Consider the following 15354-nt stretch of genomic DNA (forward strand, 5'->3'; position numbering starts at 1 on the left):
GTTGGGAGAGAGGGAGAAAGGGATAAGAAGAGGAGGAAGAATAATCAACGGGGAGAGAATAGAGGAGAGAGAGAGAGAGAGAGAGAGAGAGAGAGGAGGGAAGACGCAAGCAGATAACGGGAGGTGGAGATACCTCAGGTACTGATAAGTGGAGAGTGACGCACACCCGGTGACTCGACCTTGTGGACGATCTATCCATCTACAATTCTATATTATATTGTATTTGAAATTATCTTCTATGTGATATCCTATATTTCTTCATAATATGATACAACCAAAATATCGAGAAATATCGTCTAGAGATTCGATAATATTCATGATAATACTGTACGATACCGAGACTGTGGCAAGGCGGTCAACCAGTCCAGCGGCTACCCGTCCCAAATCGGCTTAGCGTCATGTACGGGGGAGGTAAGGTACCTCTCTCGATTCCATCAGGTATTATCGATTTATCCATCTATCCATCTATTGATCTATTGATCTATTGATTCTTCTTTGGAGGAATGGTTTGATTCTCTGAGACTGGATTGATGATATTCTCGATACCATGGCAGTTCTGGTGTCTGGTCCATGACAATCCTCAATGATTGACAGCTCCAACTGACGCTAGGCGATCCACCGTCAATCACGCATGACCCTAATTCATGACTGTCATCCTTTCATCCATGTAATCATCGATTCCTTGTCTTCTTTCTTTCTGATTTTTGTTTTATTTTATTTCTTGTTCTAATGTTTGAATTTATTGACTCATGTCATCTAGATCTCGGAGTTTGATCATCTATCTAGGAGATCTACCCTGGAATCGAGTGACTCACCCGTCCTGACTCTTGTCAGACGCTAGAGATGATACCAAGTACGATACTAGATGACTAGATGATCAAGTAATTAAGCTTAGACCGCCAACCCCTAAGATCAGACTGGCCGCCTCACCTGCAATCGTTTGCTGGGACGACGCCCGGTGGAGAGCTCATCGTCTAGATTCCAGACACATCGGATTCTCTCCTGCAGAACCCCTGCTTGGTCGTACAAAATAGATTTGCTGTGTTGTGTACAGAATCATCTCTGATGTATTGTCTCGACTCCCTTTCAGAAGGAAATGGAGGCTTGACACGTCGGGTTGGTTGTTTGGCGCCAGTTGGTATGCGTCTGCAGGAGAGTGATGAGTGAGTCGAGGTAGGGGTACTTTGTCTCCCTGTACGGAGTACTCTTAGTACTTTTGAGCAAGAGGCTCTCGACTTGGCTAGGTGACCTCTGTGGATGATAGATACCATCATCTTATATACCATCGTCTTGCCAGTTGGCGGGATGATTGGCACTTCCGGAGAACACTGCCAGCAGTGATATAGACACATTACTTTCAAAGAATCCGACAGTTGACTCATGAATATCGATATACATCATACAATAGAATATATATAGGCATATAATAAAATATATAATCAAATAAGAGACTCGCGTCGGAACATGGAGGGGACAGCCCCTCCTGATTGGCCCACCCAATAATGCCCTTATCCATGGCTCTCTCTCTCTCTCTCTCTCTCTCCAGCACAGATTATTCTCCTGGACACTTCTCTCTCCCCTCCATCCCTTCACTCCTCCTTTCTTCATCTCCTCTACATTACTGTCGCATCGCCTGTGCGATCCCTCCAGATCTACTACAAACCACCCGAACCGACCCCACTCGACTCTCGGAGATAAGAATCCCCACCCACAATCGTCAATCGCCGCCACAACGATCAGTCTCATCCTCACGACACGTTGCCTTCCCCAGACAACAACCTCCCTGCTCATTTCAACCCTTGCATCTTACCCACCCGTCTCCTGCGAATCCGAACCGTCACATTGAGCCACACCCTCGCTCCCTCCTCCCGTTTCCTTTCCTCCGGTCGGAATTCTTGTCGCCCCGCTGAGCTCTTCCCGAGAGCCCTCCCCGGTGCGCCGTTGACCCCGTCAGGCGACAACGACGTCCTGGTCCTCGGTCGACAAGAGATTCTGACAAGATCACATTCACGCTGGGCACATGAGTGGCAAGCTTTGGGAATCCTTTCTGCGCGATGACGTCGAGACCTTCCGGGGTGTCCTGGCCTCCGCCAGCTACAAGACCTCCGGCGGAACCCCCAATTCCAAAGCTGGAGGCTCCGGGTCGGTGATCGCCTCGTCGCCGGGCCTCTTCCACCGCAGTAAAAAGCTCGGAGAGGCTTCTCCTGGAACCTCGCTGCCTGATCGCAGCACGACGTCGCGACCCGGTCGGACCATCTCGCGCGAGGAATTGAACGCCCGCGATCACCATGGCCGCACGCTCCTGCACCACGTGGCCTCATCGCCCAAGCCGACCGCCATCGACTTCGCCATCATGCTGCTCGAGACTCCGTTCATCGATATATACGCACAGGACTGGGAGAGTGGGTGGACAGCCCTGCACCGCGCGCTGTATGCCGGGAACGCGGCCATCGCTCAGGCGCTGATGGCGCGAGACATCCGGGACGCGACCGACTTCAGCAAGGCGGGGTCACCGGGTCATCCCGGTGGAGGTCTGATCAAGGTGAAGGATCGCGAGGGGTACAGCCCGTTTGACGTGTACGGGGCCACCATCTCCTCGCGCGAGATCAAGCGCATGGTGCTCCCGGCGATGGAGCACGATCCTCTGCTCGCCGATATCGAGAATAAGGACGATGAGTCGAGTGCGTCGTCCTTTGGGGAGGACATGGACGAGGACGGCCATGCGCCGCGGGGTGTATTGCGACCCCGCGTCAACCTCTTGGCCGATGAAGTATACACCTTTGGGAGCAATAAAAATTTGAATCTAGGCGTGGGGGATCAGGATGATCGGCAGTTTCCAGAGCGAATGACGCTGAAACGCCCGGAACACCTGCTGCGCCGATTCTTCCGCGAGTCCCAGGAACAGCGGGATGACGATCACCCCCCGGGCTCTGATGACGCGGAAGATCTCCCCGCGCTGATCAGGAACAAGCCGATGAAATACCAGGACATCGTCATGTCCAAGCTGCACACAGCCATTCTGACGACCGACCCGGAAGCCAACCTCTTTACATGCGGATTTGGCCCGGGAGGTCGGCTAGGCACAGGCGACGAGTCCACGCGATTCAGCTTCGTCTGCATCGAGGGCGGAGGCCTCGCAAACCGAAAGGTCGTCTCCGTGGCTCTCGGCCAGGACCACACGCTCGCCATCTCCGAGCAAGGCGAGATCTTCAGCTGGGGTAGCAACAAGTACGGCCAACTAGGCTACAGCCTACCACGAGCCACCAACCGAGACGACGTGCCCATCCAGACCACCCCCCGCCAGATCTTCAACCCCTTCAAGAAAGAGATGATCCTCGGCGCCGCGGCGTCAGCCATCCACTCAGTCGTCTTCAGCCACGCAGGCCTCTACACATTCGGCAAAAACGAAGGCCAGCTCGGCCTAGTTGACTCCGACGCGCGGTCCCTCGAGGCGCAAACAACCCCCCGACGCGTCGGAGCCTCCCTCTTCAACGCTCCAATCCACACCGTATCCGCCATCGACCAAGCCACCGCCATCCTCCTCCACAACCACGAAGTGTGGGTCTTCGCGCAATACGGCTACCTCAAACTATCTTTCCCCCTAGACATCAGCTCGAAATTCATCCGCGACAGCTTCATGACCACCCGCTACGACACCGCCGTCAACAGAATCATCAAGATCCGCTCCGGCGGCAACACCATCTGCGCCCTCTCTAGCTTCGGCGAGGTCTTTACCGTGCAGGTGAACACCAAAACCGACACCCCGTCCGCAACCTCCACCACCAACCCGTCGAAAATCCGCAACGCCGTCGCGCCGCCTGCGCGCGTGTGGGCGCTCAAGAAGGCCCACATGGCTGTTAAGGATGTCGACGTCGGCCAGGACGGCTCAATCATCATCTGCACGGCGTCTGGGTCGGCGTGGCGGAAGGAAAAGCGGGGGAAGAGCAAGGATGGCGTTGCGAAGGAGTACAAGTTTGCTCGTGTGCCGGGCTTGTCGAGGGTTGTGGGCGTGTGCAGTAATTCGTTTGGGGCGTTTGCGGCTGCGCAAAGGGATTGTGATGTTACGAGGGAGCAGATTGAGGTTGGGCCGAGTACGCTCTGGAAGGATCTGCTGCCGTTGTCTCCGTTCGGCGTCTTTGCTTCTATGGCTAGCGGAGATTCAGAAGCTGGAGATGGGGATGCGCTGCTGGTTGAGCCCACCCTGGCCATCAAACAGGCAGTGATGTCCGCCTCGGACATCGAGTCCTTCTTTCCACCGCCGCCGATCAATCTACCCCAGGGAGTAGTCCTCATAACGACCACGCTATCAGACGTACAGATCCCAGTGCACGAGTTCGTCCTCTCCGGCCGCAGCCCCGTCCTACGAAAAGCATTCCACACATTCCGCAAATCAACCACATACACCCTCCCAGACATCCTCTCCATCTCGCACGATCAAGACAACCGCACACGCGTCCTCTTTCACAACCTCGACATCTACACACTCCTCAACTTCGCCTTCTTCATCTACACAGACAACATATTTGACGTATGGCATCTCGCCCGGCACACACCCGAAAGCGCACTCCGCTACCGCCAAGTTCGCACAGAAGTAATGCGTCTAGGTACACATCTCAACATCCCATCCATCGAGCGCGCCGCGCGCCTCATGATCGATCCCCACAAGTCACTCAAATTCGACATGGCGCTGGCACTCACAGACCCCGCCTTCTTCGAAAGCGGCGACGTCGTCATCGAGCTCAATCACGACGAAGTCAGAGTTCATAGCCAGGTCATCTGCCAGAGAAGTCTCTTCTTCGATGTGCTATTTAACGGCCGCTCTGGTGGTAGATGGCTTCTCTCCCGCCGGGAAAATTCAAACTCGTCGGACAGTAGCATCCGCGTCGACCTGCGGCATATCGATAGACCCGTGTTTGACTTCGTACTGCGGTACTTGTACGCCGATACAGACGAGCAGCTCTTCGATGAGGTCCGCTCAAAAGATCTAGACAGTTTCATGGACCTGGTGTTTGAGGTCGCGTTTGTGGCGAATGAGTTGATGATTGATCGATTGGCGCAGGTTTGTCAGAGGGTGATTGGGCAGTTTGGTATGTTCATCTCTACACTTGGGATGAGTGATGGCGGTACTAATGTGATGTAATGCAGTAAACGCGCGCAACGTCTGCACTCTCCTCAACTCCATCGCGCCATGCTACGTTACCGAATTCCGCGACGCCGCGCTGGAGTACATCTGTTTGAATCTGGAGGGGCTTCTCACCAATAGGTACTTATCCCCCCCCCTATTATCAAATGTATATTAATCCTGTCCAGGGGTCTGGAAGATCTCAACGAGAACCTCCTCACCGCGCTAGACCAAGTCTGCCACGACAATCAACTCTCCAGCTTTCCCGTCTCCAGAGGACGTAATACAGACGAGTACATCCTCGAGATGTATCCCGAGCTGGTCTCTTTCATCGAGAGCGACAGACAGCAAAGGATAGACTCCATGAAGTTGCGGACGCGGATTAACAACACTAACGAAGGGAAGCGCATGCCAAACGGCGACAAAACGCCTTCGTCGGCGCAGAGGACCAAAACGAAGGATGTCTTCACGACGCCCTCGAAAAGTCCCTCGCTGAGACCGAGACAGTCTGCAGGTGAACTGATGTTCGCGATGGACGATGACCAGTTCCTGTCCCCGGGGGATGGCCTGAAAGGGAAGAGCGTCGTCCGTGGGTCCAGAGGTGTAGACGCACACTACGACTCGCCCGCTCTGGCATCCAGCCTCGCAGACGACTCACCACACGGTGGAAGAAGCTACCTCGACGACCTGATGACATCCTCCCACGAGCCCGAATCCCCCAGCTACAGCCGCGCCCAAAACAGGATCAACAACTCGGCCGTCCCATGGACGAACCCCTCCTCCGCAACCTCCGTGGTAACCGGCTCGAAGAAGCCCCTCAAGGACATAATGCAGGAAGCGACCTCCTCCCAGGGACAGGTATCGAACCTCAGCCTGGGCATGTCTGCCAAACGCGAGAACAGTCAGTCTGCTACTGCGCCTAAAATGTCGCAGAAAGAGCGCAAGAAGATGCAGATGCTGCAGATGCAGGAGATGCTCGCTGCGGAGGAGAGGTCGAAGGAGGCGAGGGCTAATCCTTGGGGGGTGCCTCCTCCTCCTCCTCCTACTTCTTCTTCTTCTTCTGCTGCTGCTGCTGCTTCGAGCAAGGTGGTGGCTCCTGTTAATGGATCAGAGCCTACGCCAGCCGAAATGGGTAAACCGACTAGGAAACCTTCTATGACGATGCGGCAGACGGTGGCGGGGACGCCGCCGTTGAAGGGGCAGTCCATGGGGTCTGTGCCAGTTAAATCGGGGGATGGTGTTGCTGGGGGTGCGCAGCGGACTCCTCCATCCCAGCCATCGTTACCATCATCTCAACTCAATCTTACTCCCACTCACCCTCCCACCCAACAACCTCTTCAACAACAAACCCAGCAAAAACCAACCCACTCTATCCGGCACAACGCCGCCTCGACCCACCCCCCAACCTCAAACCCAACCCCAACATCCACCTCAAAATCCAAACCAGCCAAAAGATCCAAACGAACCTCCCTCTCAACAATCCTCCTCCAACAACAAACCGAAAAGGACGAAATCCGCGAAGCAGCCACCGCCAAGCACAATCTCCACGATATCCAGCTCGAGCAGCAGTTCCAGGAGTGGTGGAACAAGGAGAGTAGGCGTATCCAGGGACTTCCCGATGAGGAGGAGCCGGAGGAGGAGCAGACGGGTGATGATATCGGGAAGGGTGGAAAGAAGGATAAGAGTCATAAGAATGATGGGAGGGGTGGGAGGAAGGGTCAGGCGCAGGGGAATGCCTCCAGCTCTGGCTCTGGACAGAACGCGAATCGCAAGAGAGGGCGCGGTGGTGCTGGTGGTGCTGGTGGGGGAGGAGGAGCTGGGAAAGCTGCTGGAAGCGCAGATGCAGCCACAAACACAAACACAAACACAGCGGGTCGGGGTAGGCATCTACCCTCGAGACAGAAGAATGGCCATGATGGCCCTGCTCCTGGTGGTAGTAGCAGTCTTCCGAAGAAGGATTCCAGTGCCAGTGCGAACGCGACTGCAAATGTGCATACACAGAAAGCCCCTCCTCAGCGGACAGAACACGCCCCTCACCACCGCCAACAACACCAGCATCAAACCAAGAAAGCAAATGTTAACCATAGGGAGTCTGTTCCCGTGAGTGGCAGCGGAGGAGGTGGTGCGGCCCCACGCGGTGGTGGAGGAGGAGGAGAAAGAGGGCGAGGAGGCGCTCACAGGGGACGAGGTCGATAGCCCCATCTCTTTCTTTCTCTTTGTATGAATTGTGATATATATTTTGGTCTTGGTTGGGTTTGCGCATTGTCTTCTTGTGTCAAATTACTATATCATATTTATATTATTATACTATATATATTATACTATATATATTATACTACCTTCTATTTTTATATGAAGTACTGTCTGATACACGATCTATAGCATACCATCCATACTCGATACACTACATAAATACTACTATATACATCCCTATACCCAAACAGTGAAATGAACTAGATAAATTAAGTATTCACATTAGCCTTAGCTACTCCATATTACTATACCCGAGGAATATCCACCCACCCACCTACCACCAGAAACAACCGAAATAGCAAAGCAAAACAAATCAATCAAGCTCGGACCGGTGTGATGGTGACATGCAAACCTCGGACCCTATTCAACGTTGAACTCCCGCATACGCTAAGAAATGCAACTATGCCTGCGCCACACGTATGGAGCGAATAGAAGAAAAAAAAGAAAGAAAGAAAGAAAACGAGGAGGCAAAAGGACAGTTAAGCAGTAAAGAGAGTTGGGGACGGGGAAAAAGGAAAAATTATCCAGACGTTGCTACCTCGCGACTCTCCCACATTCGTCGCATTAGCATCTCCGATTCGCTTGGGAGGAGAGAAGATTCCGCGTCCTCGTCCTGTCCTATACTGGGTTCTCCCTCGGCGGAGGTCGACAGACGGTGCGATGGATGCAAGGAGGTCGATTTGCGCAACGGGGCCGTGTCACTGGCGGCTTCGTCCAGATAAGCCTGCGAGACGTCGTTCGCCCGCTTACCCAGAAACTGACGCGATTCTGGTCGCGCGCCGGGACGCCCCCGAGGCGCTTGCCCGTCCTGCGGTAGGGTCGGGGCGGACTGGACTGATGGACCCAAAGCAGGAGACCGCGGCAGTTGGAGGTCGGTGAGGAGGACGGCGAGCCGCTGGAAGCTGTCGGCTGTCGGAGACTGGAATCGCCGCACCACGGTTAGCTCCATGGCTGTCTTCTCGTATGCCTTGCGGATGTGTTTCGCCTCGCTGTCTGGGATGGACCCCGTGCCGGGGCGAGGCGCGCCGTTGACAATCCCCCGACTTGCCTCGAACGGTGCGGTGCCGGGCCGGCTGTGGCTGGGATCGAGGGCGGCCGGGGATGCGGTGGCAGAGGTGCCGTGGCTGTCTGGGGGCGAGGTGTTGAGGGTGGCCGTCCGCTGTAGCCAGAGCTTTTGCTGCGTGCGCGATGGCGGCTCCACGCCACGCGACCGGGGCGGCGGGGACGCGCGTCGCCGGGCGGCGGCCGAGCTGCTCTGGTGGGGAGAAGGCGGCGTCTGCGGGTGGTAATGTGGGAGGAAAGACGACGGGGTGTTGGGTTCGGAGTCGGTACGGAACGAGCCTGGGGCGACGGCCTTGCCGTCCATGATAAAGCGAGACACGCCGCCTTCAATGGACGAGGAGGTGGCCTGGGTGGGACCGGAGGCGTGGCCGGCGGGTGTGGTGGCATGGGAGGACGAGGTGGGCCGGCGGCCGTCGGCGCCGGCGTTGAGAGTCGACATTGATGTTTTCCGCGCCAGGGCGTCGACGACGGCCGGCTTGGCGGTCGCGGAGATGGACGACATGGCGGGCGGAGCTTTGGCGGCGAGCGAGGGGGTTAGTAGACGGGAGGTGATGGCGGGGTGGTCCGGCGGGTGCTCTGCTTCGTCGTCGCCGTGGTGGTGGTCGTCGTCGCCGTCGTCGTGATCGTGTTCTTCGCGCGACGGGGTCGGCTGCTCACCGTCGTGGGTCCGCTGGTCGAAGCTCTTGTTGACGGATTCAGGAAGGCTGGCGGCGCGGGCGAACTGCGGGACAGGCCGCTTGACGAAGGTGAGCGGGTCGACGATGACGGGTTGGTTATTCTCGACGCTGTCCTTGGACTGAGCTACGACGGAGCTGCGACGGGTGCTTTCCGGCGACTGGGTGGTGTCTTCCCACTCGCCGTCCTCGTTATCGGAGTCGTCGCCCAATTCGAAGCCGACGGACTTCTTCTTGTCGGTCTGAGGGCGGTCGGAGGTGGTAACGACGGTCGCCTTCGCGTGGGAGGAATGCCGTCGTCGCAAGACGGGACTGGAGTTGTTCTTCTTGATGGGGGTGTGAACGGGATCAGGCGAATCATCCAACACGCCCTCCCAGCGGACGTGGTGATTATTATTATGCGCGCGGGGACTGGCGGCGGGGGTGACGGGGGCGGACTTCTTGCGCTGATGTTGCCGGGCGCCCGTGTGGGGTTCTTGAGCGATCTGGTGGGCGGAGAGATGGCGCTGAAGTTTGGCTAGATTCTTGCCGAAGGAGGGATTCCGGTTATGATGACGATGGCCACCGACCACATGGTTTCGGGGATAGTGATGGTGAGGACGCAGGGCGAGTTTCTGGGAGGAGGACGAGTGCGAGCCGGACAGATCGGCGTGAGGAGCGATGGAGGAAGAAGAGCGGGTGACGACGGCGTGGGAGGAGATAGCGCGGCGCCCTAAGCCGGGACGCTTCATGGGGGAGGCAGTGCTGTTCGGCATGATTCTCTTCCCCTGTTTGCCTGTTTCCGTTTGACGAGGTTGGGGGGAGGGGGAAGTGGGTTGCCAATTCTGAGCAGCTGCAGGTCGGGTGTCACCGCAGCTGGAAAAAGCAACGATCCGACAATTGGCCGGAGCGGTTGGCTTGGAGAGACTAAGACCCAATTGATGGAGGAGAAGAGGAAGAGGAAGAGAAGGAGGAGTGAGAGAGAGGAAGATGGAGGAGGGAAAGATGAAGATGAAGTTGGAGAGAAGAAGAGAAGATGAGAAGGTGAAGTGAAATGAGAGGAGTGAAGCCCGTAAGTTTCGTATGTTCGGTACCGTACCGTCACGTGTTTACCCTCTATATCATCCCCATGATCCCCCAATCCGGCCATGGATTGCGTGGGATTATAGCACTTCCTATCATTGTAAACACCAGAGGGTTGGAAGATCAAGATCAATTCCTTTCTGACGGGAGCGCCTATTCTCTGGAAGACTACGTATATATCGATACATGAATCATACAATTTCATTCCCACTCCAAACAAAGAAAACTGGTATCATAAGGGTGCGGAAACAGATGACACGAACAAAACGCCACCCCGCTCTCCGTCTACAGCTCAATGAGACTCTCTTCCACGGCGGGCCGTGCGGGCGCCGGTTGCGCACCCGGCACCGGAGCGGCCGATGGCCCCAGCGGGGACACGTCGCCGACCGCATGCGATCCTGGAGGGACTCCCGGCGCATGGGTCGGGGCTTGGGGCATACCCTGCGGGGGCTGCTGGTAATAATAGGACGGCTGACGCTGATGCCCGGACCCCGCGGGCGGGGGATATCCATCGGCGGCCGGCGCGGACGGCTCCGGGGCGCTTGGCTCGGCCGACTGGTAGTAGGAGTCTCGCCGGACCCCCGGCGCTGCGTGAGACGGAGTGCCCGGCTCCCCGGGGTGGGAGTAGTAGGCCTGGGCGGATGGGTCGGTTGCGGTCGGAGACGTGTATCCCTGCGGCGCGGGGGGTGGGTATCCGACGGACGGTCCCGGGTAGCCCGGGGCGGCACTGGGACCCGGTGGGGATGCCACTGACGGGGGCCGACCCGTCCAGGGCGCGCTTGGCGGCATCGGCTGTCCCGGTGGGGGCGCGTATGCGCCCGGGCTCATCGCACCACCTCGGTGACCACTGGTATCCGCGGGGGGTTGCTCCCCCGCGGTTCCGTAGTAGAAGCTCTCGGCTCCCGTGCGGGCTTCCGGCGCGGGCGGGGGTGGGGGCATGGACGGGTAGACGTTGGGGTACGGGGAATTGGCCGGGACGGACCCGTACCCCAGCGAGTGCTGGGAATAGGCGCTGGACAGTCGTTCTTCCAGCATGCGGTCATAGTACCGCACCACCGTCGATAACTTGGCGTGCAGATCGAGCAGCGTATCTGGTTCGTTGTTAGTCACGTCGACCGGTGAGGAAGCAGATGGAGAAAGTCCCGGGGTGGGAGGGGGGGGACGCACCATGCTTGCTCATCGTCTCGCCATAGCTCCGGGCCAGCTTCGGCCGCAGCGCGCCAATACTCTCGTATAGTTCCTGGATCTGCGGTTCACGGAGGATGGTCCCCGGGGGTTGATGCTGCAGTCGCTCGACGAGGGTGGAGAACAGGTGGATGTTCTCCACCTCGACCGGGCTGAGTTCGTACGGGTTTCGGGGCATGGGGGTGGCCCCCGGGGTCTCGTGGGCGGGGAAGTCGGGGGTCGTGTTCTTCAGGGCGGCGGCGTGTTGCTGCTTGTGCTGTTCCATGTCGCGCAGGGAGGCCTCGATGGCGGCCTTCAGGTCGGCGTCCTCTTCCTCGGCCGTCTTCATCCGACTCGGTTCCGGGGCGGCTGGAGCCTGAGCCTGCGGAACGTAGCCACCGGTGCCGCGGTTTTCCGCCTCCTCCAGGCTCATCTGCAAGGCGCGACGCAGGTCGTCGTCGAAGCCGGTGTCGGCGCGGGCCGTCCGGGGCTCCATGGCATTCGACTTGGAGATGGAGTGGTTCTTGAACGCGGACCGGTCCGACAGACCCGCCGGCGGGAACGGTTTCGCGGTCAACTTGGCGTGGCAGCCGTCGTCGACGCGGACGGGCTGGAAGATCCCGAGGTGAGGGAGCGGGAGGGTCTTGCTGGAGCACTGGGCGTCGAAGACGTTACCGCAGTTGCGGCAGTGGTGTTTGCGGTTCATGAAGCTGAAGGCGGTGCGGCATCGCATGCACACGTCGGAATCAATCCACTCGGGGGGCTACCAATTACAGAGGATCAGCGCGATCCACGGGGAAGGAGGAGAGGAACGTACCGCACTGCTTTCCAGCATGCTGCCGCTGATCTGCGTCCGCGGGGGGAATCGAAAGCCCTCGTCTTGCAGTCGGCGATAGGTCTCCCCCAGATAGCTCAAGTCCATGCGACCTTGGGCGGCCATGGCCCAATCCTGGATCAGTTCCAGCATCTTGTCCTTTACATTGGCGTTGAGCAGGGCGCCTTCCGCCTTGAGCAGGGAGACGAGGTTGTCCATGAACTCGCGGGAGGCGATCTCGGCCAAGAAGTGGGTTCCGCCGTTTTTCACGCATGTATCTGTCAGCTATACGGTTGGATGTGGTCAGCTTCGAAGATCGTGACGAGCTGGATGTTGGATCGACGCACCTTCAACGTGGCTAGTTGGATGTTGGGGTTTCGATTCTCCAATCGGCGTTTCAGCGACCTCATGGCCTCTTTGGGCTGGACGCTCTTGGATCGGATCATATCGGAGATCTCTAGGTTCAGGGCGATATCCTCCCTGGTACGACTCTTATCAGTCGCGTGTCATGGTTATCACGAGGGGACCGTGCAAGAGGGGATCAAACCGTACAGGGAAGAGGCAGTGGCCCGTTCGACTTGCTCGTCGAGCGGGGAGGTGGAGGAGAACCAGCCCGCCATGATGACGGCGACAGTAGGATGGGGAAATGGGGGAATGGGGGGGAGGGGGATGGGAGGAGGGGGGTGGGGAGTAGAAGGAGAGGAGGGAGTCGGAGGTTATGACGTTGGGTATTGAGTGTTCAGCGGGAGGACTGGAGTAGCGGATGGGGCGTGAGATAGATCCGACGATGTGATTAGAGGGTTATCGGGATTGGATTAGTAGAGCGATGAAACTGTCTGATCAGGAAAATGACAGCGAAGAGGGGAATGGGAGGAAGATGAGGCTGATGGAGGCTCCAGGCAGATCCATCGATGAGCGTTTGAAGTGGTTGGATGGGGATTGGTGGAGATGCCTGAGGAGGTACATCACTCACCGCTTGAATAAGTCAGGCAGAATAAATAGGCGGTGAGTATCGACATTATTTCATGATTTCATGAGCACAAAGTTAGTAATCAAATTAGATAATGAATATTAATGAACAACTAATAGTGCAGTATTATATAATCGTCTCTGATGGGAATCATGGGATTGTCTTACTGATAAGCTCGGACAATCCCGAGGCAGCGATCCGACGGGCGGAGAGGGACTTCCCCGAGGTTATCTCTATCATAGTATTTAGTAAGGATAGTATAATAGTATATGGTATAGTAGTATACTCATAGTATAGTAGTATATAGTATAGTATAGTAGTATATAGTATAGTAGTATAACAGTATCATAGTATAACAGTATAATAGTATATGTATCAATAATGGTGTAATGGTCAGTTATGCAGTATTAGTTGGCTGTTATACAGCTGACTCAGACCGAATAAGCAGGTTCTTATTCGTCGATCCACCAAATGGAATGGAGATTCTGCTTCTCTCTCTGAGAAAGAAATACCGAATTTTGACTCCAGGTCTAACCGTGGGGAAGATCCAGTTCCTGTCTCGGAAGGGATTGTCGGCAGGGAAAATTAATCTTGAAGAACACTGAACAGATTTGGTTGAGTGGTAGACTGGTCAACGGTCGAGACGTCTCTCTCTCTATAGTATTGGTGAGGCCCGCCCTAGTCTTTTAGCCCGTTTCTCTCCTCTTTCTTCTCCTCTTCCCTTCTTCTTCTTCTTCTTCTTCCTCTTCCTTTCTCTCTCTTACAAACCCCTCTTATTTTTCACCTTAGATCTCTCTCTCCTCTTCATATCCTTCCTCTAGTCCACTCCCCTCTGTGACTCCCACTCAGTCTCACCGCTTATCTCTCCCTCAGTCCACCTGATTCGGTACGTCCCGCATGTTGTCCTTTTCGCATTGCCCTCCACGCGCTCAGGAGTTGCCCATGCTCCCTCAAACCCCCTCCATACCATCACTCAAGACCAGATAGTCCCGATCGGAAGTTCGTGGTCATTGTAGGAGTCTGGAAATCTCAGGGGATTCCACTTCCAGTTGCTCGACTTCATCCGATCACCCCCGGACTAATTCTCTTCCCTTGCACCGCACACTCACCCTCACCGGTCCCTGGTGTAACCCCCCTCGCTGATCACTTGTTCCTGCTCACCTCTACACTGCTACTTCTACCTGTTCACTTTGACCACTCTCAACCTCTGCTGACACCATCGCGCTCCAGTCTCCAAATCACATCCATCATGTCTGACACCAAGGAACTCACCCTCGCCGAGATCGCCGGCCACAACACCAAGAAGGATCTCTACATGACCGTCCACGACAAGGTTTACGACGTCTCCGCCTTTGTTGACGAGCACCCGTACGTTTGACACCATCTCCCCAAAATGTCAACAAACAAACAGACAACAAATAAATAAACAAACAACCGGAAACGAAACAAACTGACATTGCGAATAGCGGTGGTGAGGAAGTCCTCCTCGACGTGGCTGGCCAGGATGCCACCGAGGCCTTTGAGGATGTTGGCCACAGCGACGAGGCCCGTGAGATCCTCGACGGCATGTTCGTCGGTAACGTCAAGCGCTTGGTATGGATTTTCCCAACACCGTCTCTATCTTATCTCTGTCGCATTAAACTAACCTCTCTAGCCCGGTGACCCCGAGCCCCGCGCGCACGCCCCCGCTCCCTCTGCCTCCTCCGGCTCCGGAACCGCCGGCATCGGCGTCGGTCTGTACGCCTTCTTCCTGATCGGCGGTGTCATCAGCTACGTCGCCTACAACTACATCCAGCAGCAGCAGGTCGCCGCGCAGTAAGCGTGGATCCTCTGCAAGAAAGATTTTTCAACAAAAAAATAAGGGGGGAAGAAGACAATCAAATGACACTGACGAGAGCATCCGATTTTTGCCTACAAACCTCCCGACCGATAGACGACTGGGTTGTGAAGGGCCGACTGATTGATTATTGATTATTGATGGATGGGTTGATTGATTGGCTGATTGATCGTTATCGATATCCCAGTACCAGACCGTTTTCTTGTTCTTTTCGTGTTTCGACTACCACCACTACTACCTACCACGTGTTTTGTAATTTCCCGGGTCGTTTTCTTTTCTTTATTTCGTTTATATAATTTTTGGACCCATCAGCCCATGCTTAGACCATGAAAGACAGACCCATCTTGAATCTTTTTTTTACTATGATTTCCTGTAAGGAGTATGCGACATTCGTAT

General features: G+C 55.9%; 4 protein-coding genes across 4 annotated transcripts; 2 read left to right on the forward strand and 2 right to left on the reverse strand.

Moving 5' to 3' along the window:
- Positions 1–1574: 1574 nt before the first annotated feature.
- BDW47DRAFT_99963 (BTB domain and ankyrin repeat protein) lies at positions 1575–7382 on the forward strand. The gene is made up of 3 exons (XM_024820972.1): positions 1575–5087; positions 5146–5263; positions 5311–7382. Exons 1-3 carry the CDS (start codon positions 2021–2023, stop codon positions 7316–7318), a joined length of 5193 nt encoding a protein of 1730 aa, XP_024675355.1. The 5' UTR covers positions 1575–2020; the 3' UTR covers positions 7319–7382.
- A 513-nt stretch (positions 7383–7895) lies between these two features.
- On the reverse strand, positions 7896–9866 carry BDW47DRAFT_122898 (uncharacterized protein; the record flags this gene model as incomplete). Its single annotated transcript, XM_024815941.1, has 1 exon — positions 7896–9866. The coding sequence occupies one exon, from the start codon at positions 9864–9866 to the stop codon at positions 7896–7898; it is 1971 nt and encodes a 656-aa protein (XP_024675356.1).
- Positions 9867–10447: 581 nt separating this feature from the next.
- On the reverse strand, positions 10448–13049 carry vps27 (ESCRT-0 subunit protein VPS27). Its single transcript, XM_024820973.1, has 5 exons — positions 12704–13049; positions 12499–12631; positions 12155–12436; positions 11341–12100; positions 10448–11264 (listed from the first exon to the last, which is right to left on the reverse strand). The coding sequence occupies exons 1-5, from the start codon at positions 12769–12771 to the stop codon at positions 10459–10461; spliced, it is 2049 nt and encodes a 682-aa protein (XP_024675357.1). The 5' UTR covers positions 12772–13049; the 3' UTR covers positions 10448–10458.
- A 612-nt stretch (positions 13050–13661) lies between these two features.
- On the forward strand, positions 13662–15309 carry BDW47DRAFT_99972 (cytochrome b5-like heme/steroid binding domain-containing protein). The gene is made up of 5 exons (XM_024820974.1): positions 13662–13787; positions 13911–14007; positions 14352–14489; positions 14588–14714; positions 14776–15309. The coding sequence occupies exons 3-5, from the start codon at positions 14371–14373 to the stop codon at positions 14938–14940; spliced, it is 411 nt and encodes a 136-aa protein (XP_024675358.1). The 5' UTR covers positions 13662–13787; positions 13911–14007; positions 14352–14370; the 3' UTR covers positions 14941–15309.
- Positions 15310–15354: the final 45 nt, after the last annotated feature.

This window comes from Aspergillus candidus, assembly GCF_002847045.1.
Source record: "Aspergillus candidus strain CBS 102.13 unplaced genomic scaffold BDW47scaffold_5, whole genome shotgun sequence".
Classification (NCBI taxonomy): domain Eukaryota; kingdom Fungi; phylum Ascomycota; class Eurotiomycetes; order Eurotiales; family Aspergillaceae; genus Aspergillus; species Aspergillus candidus.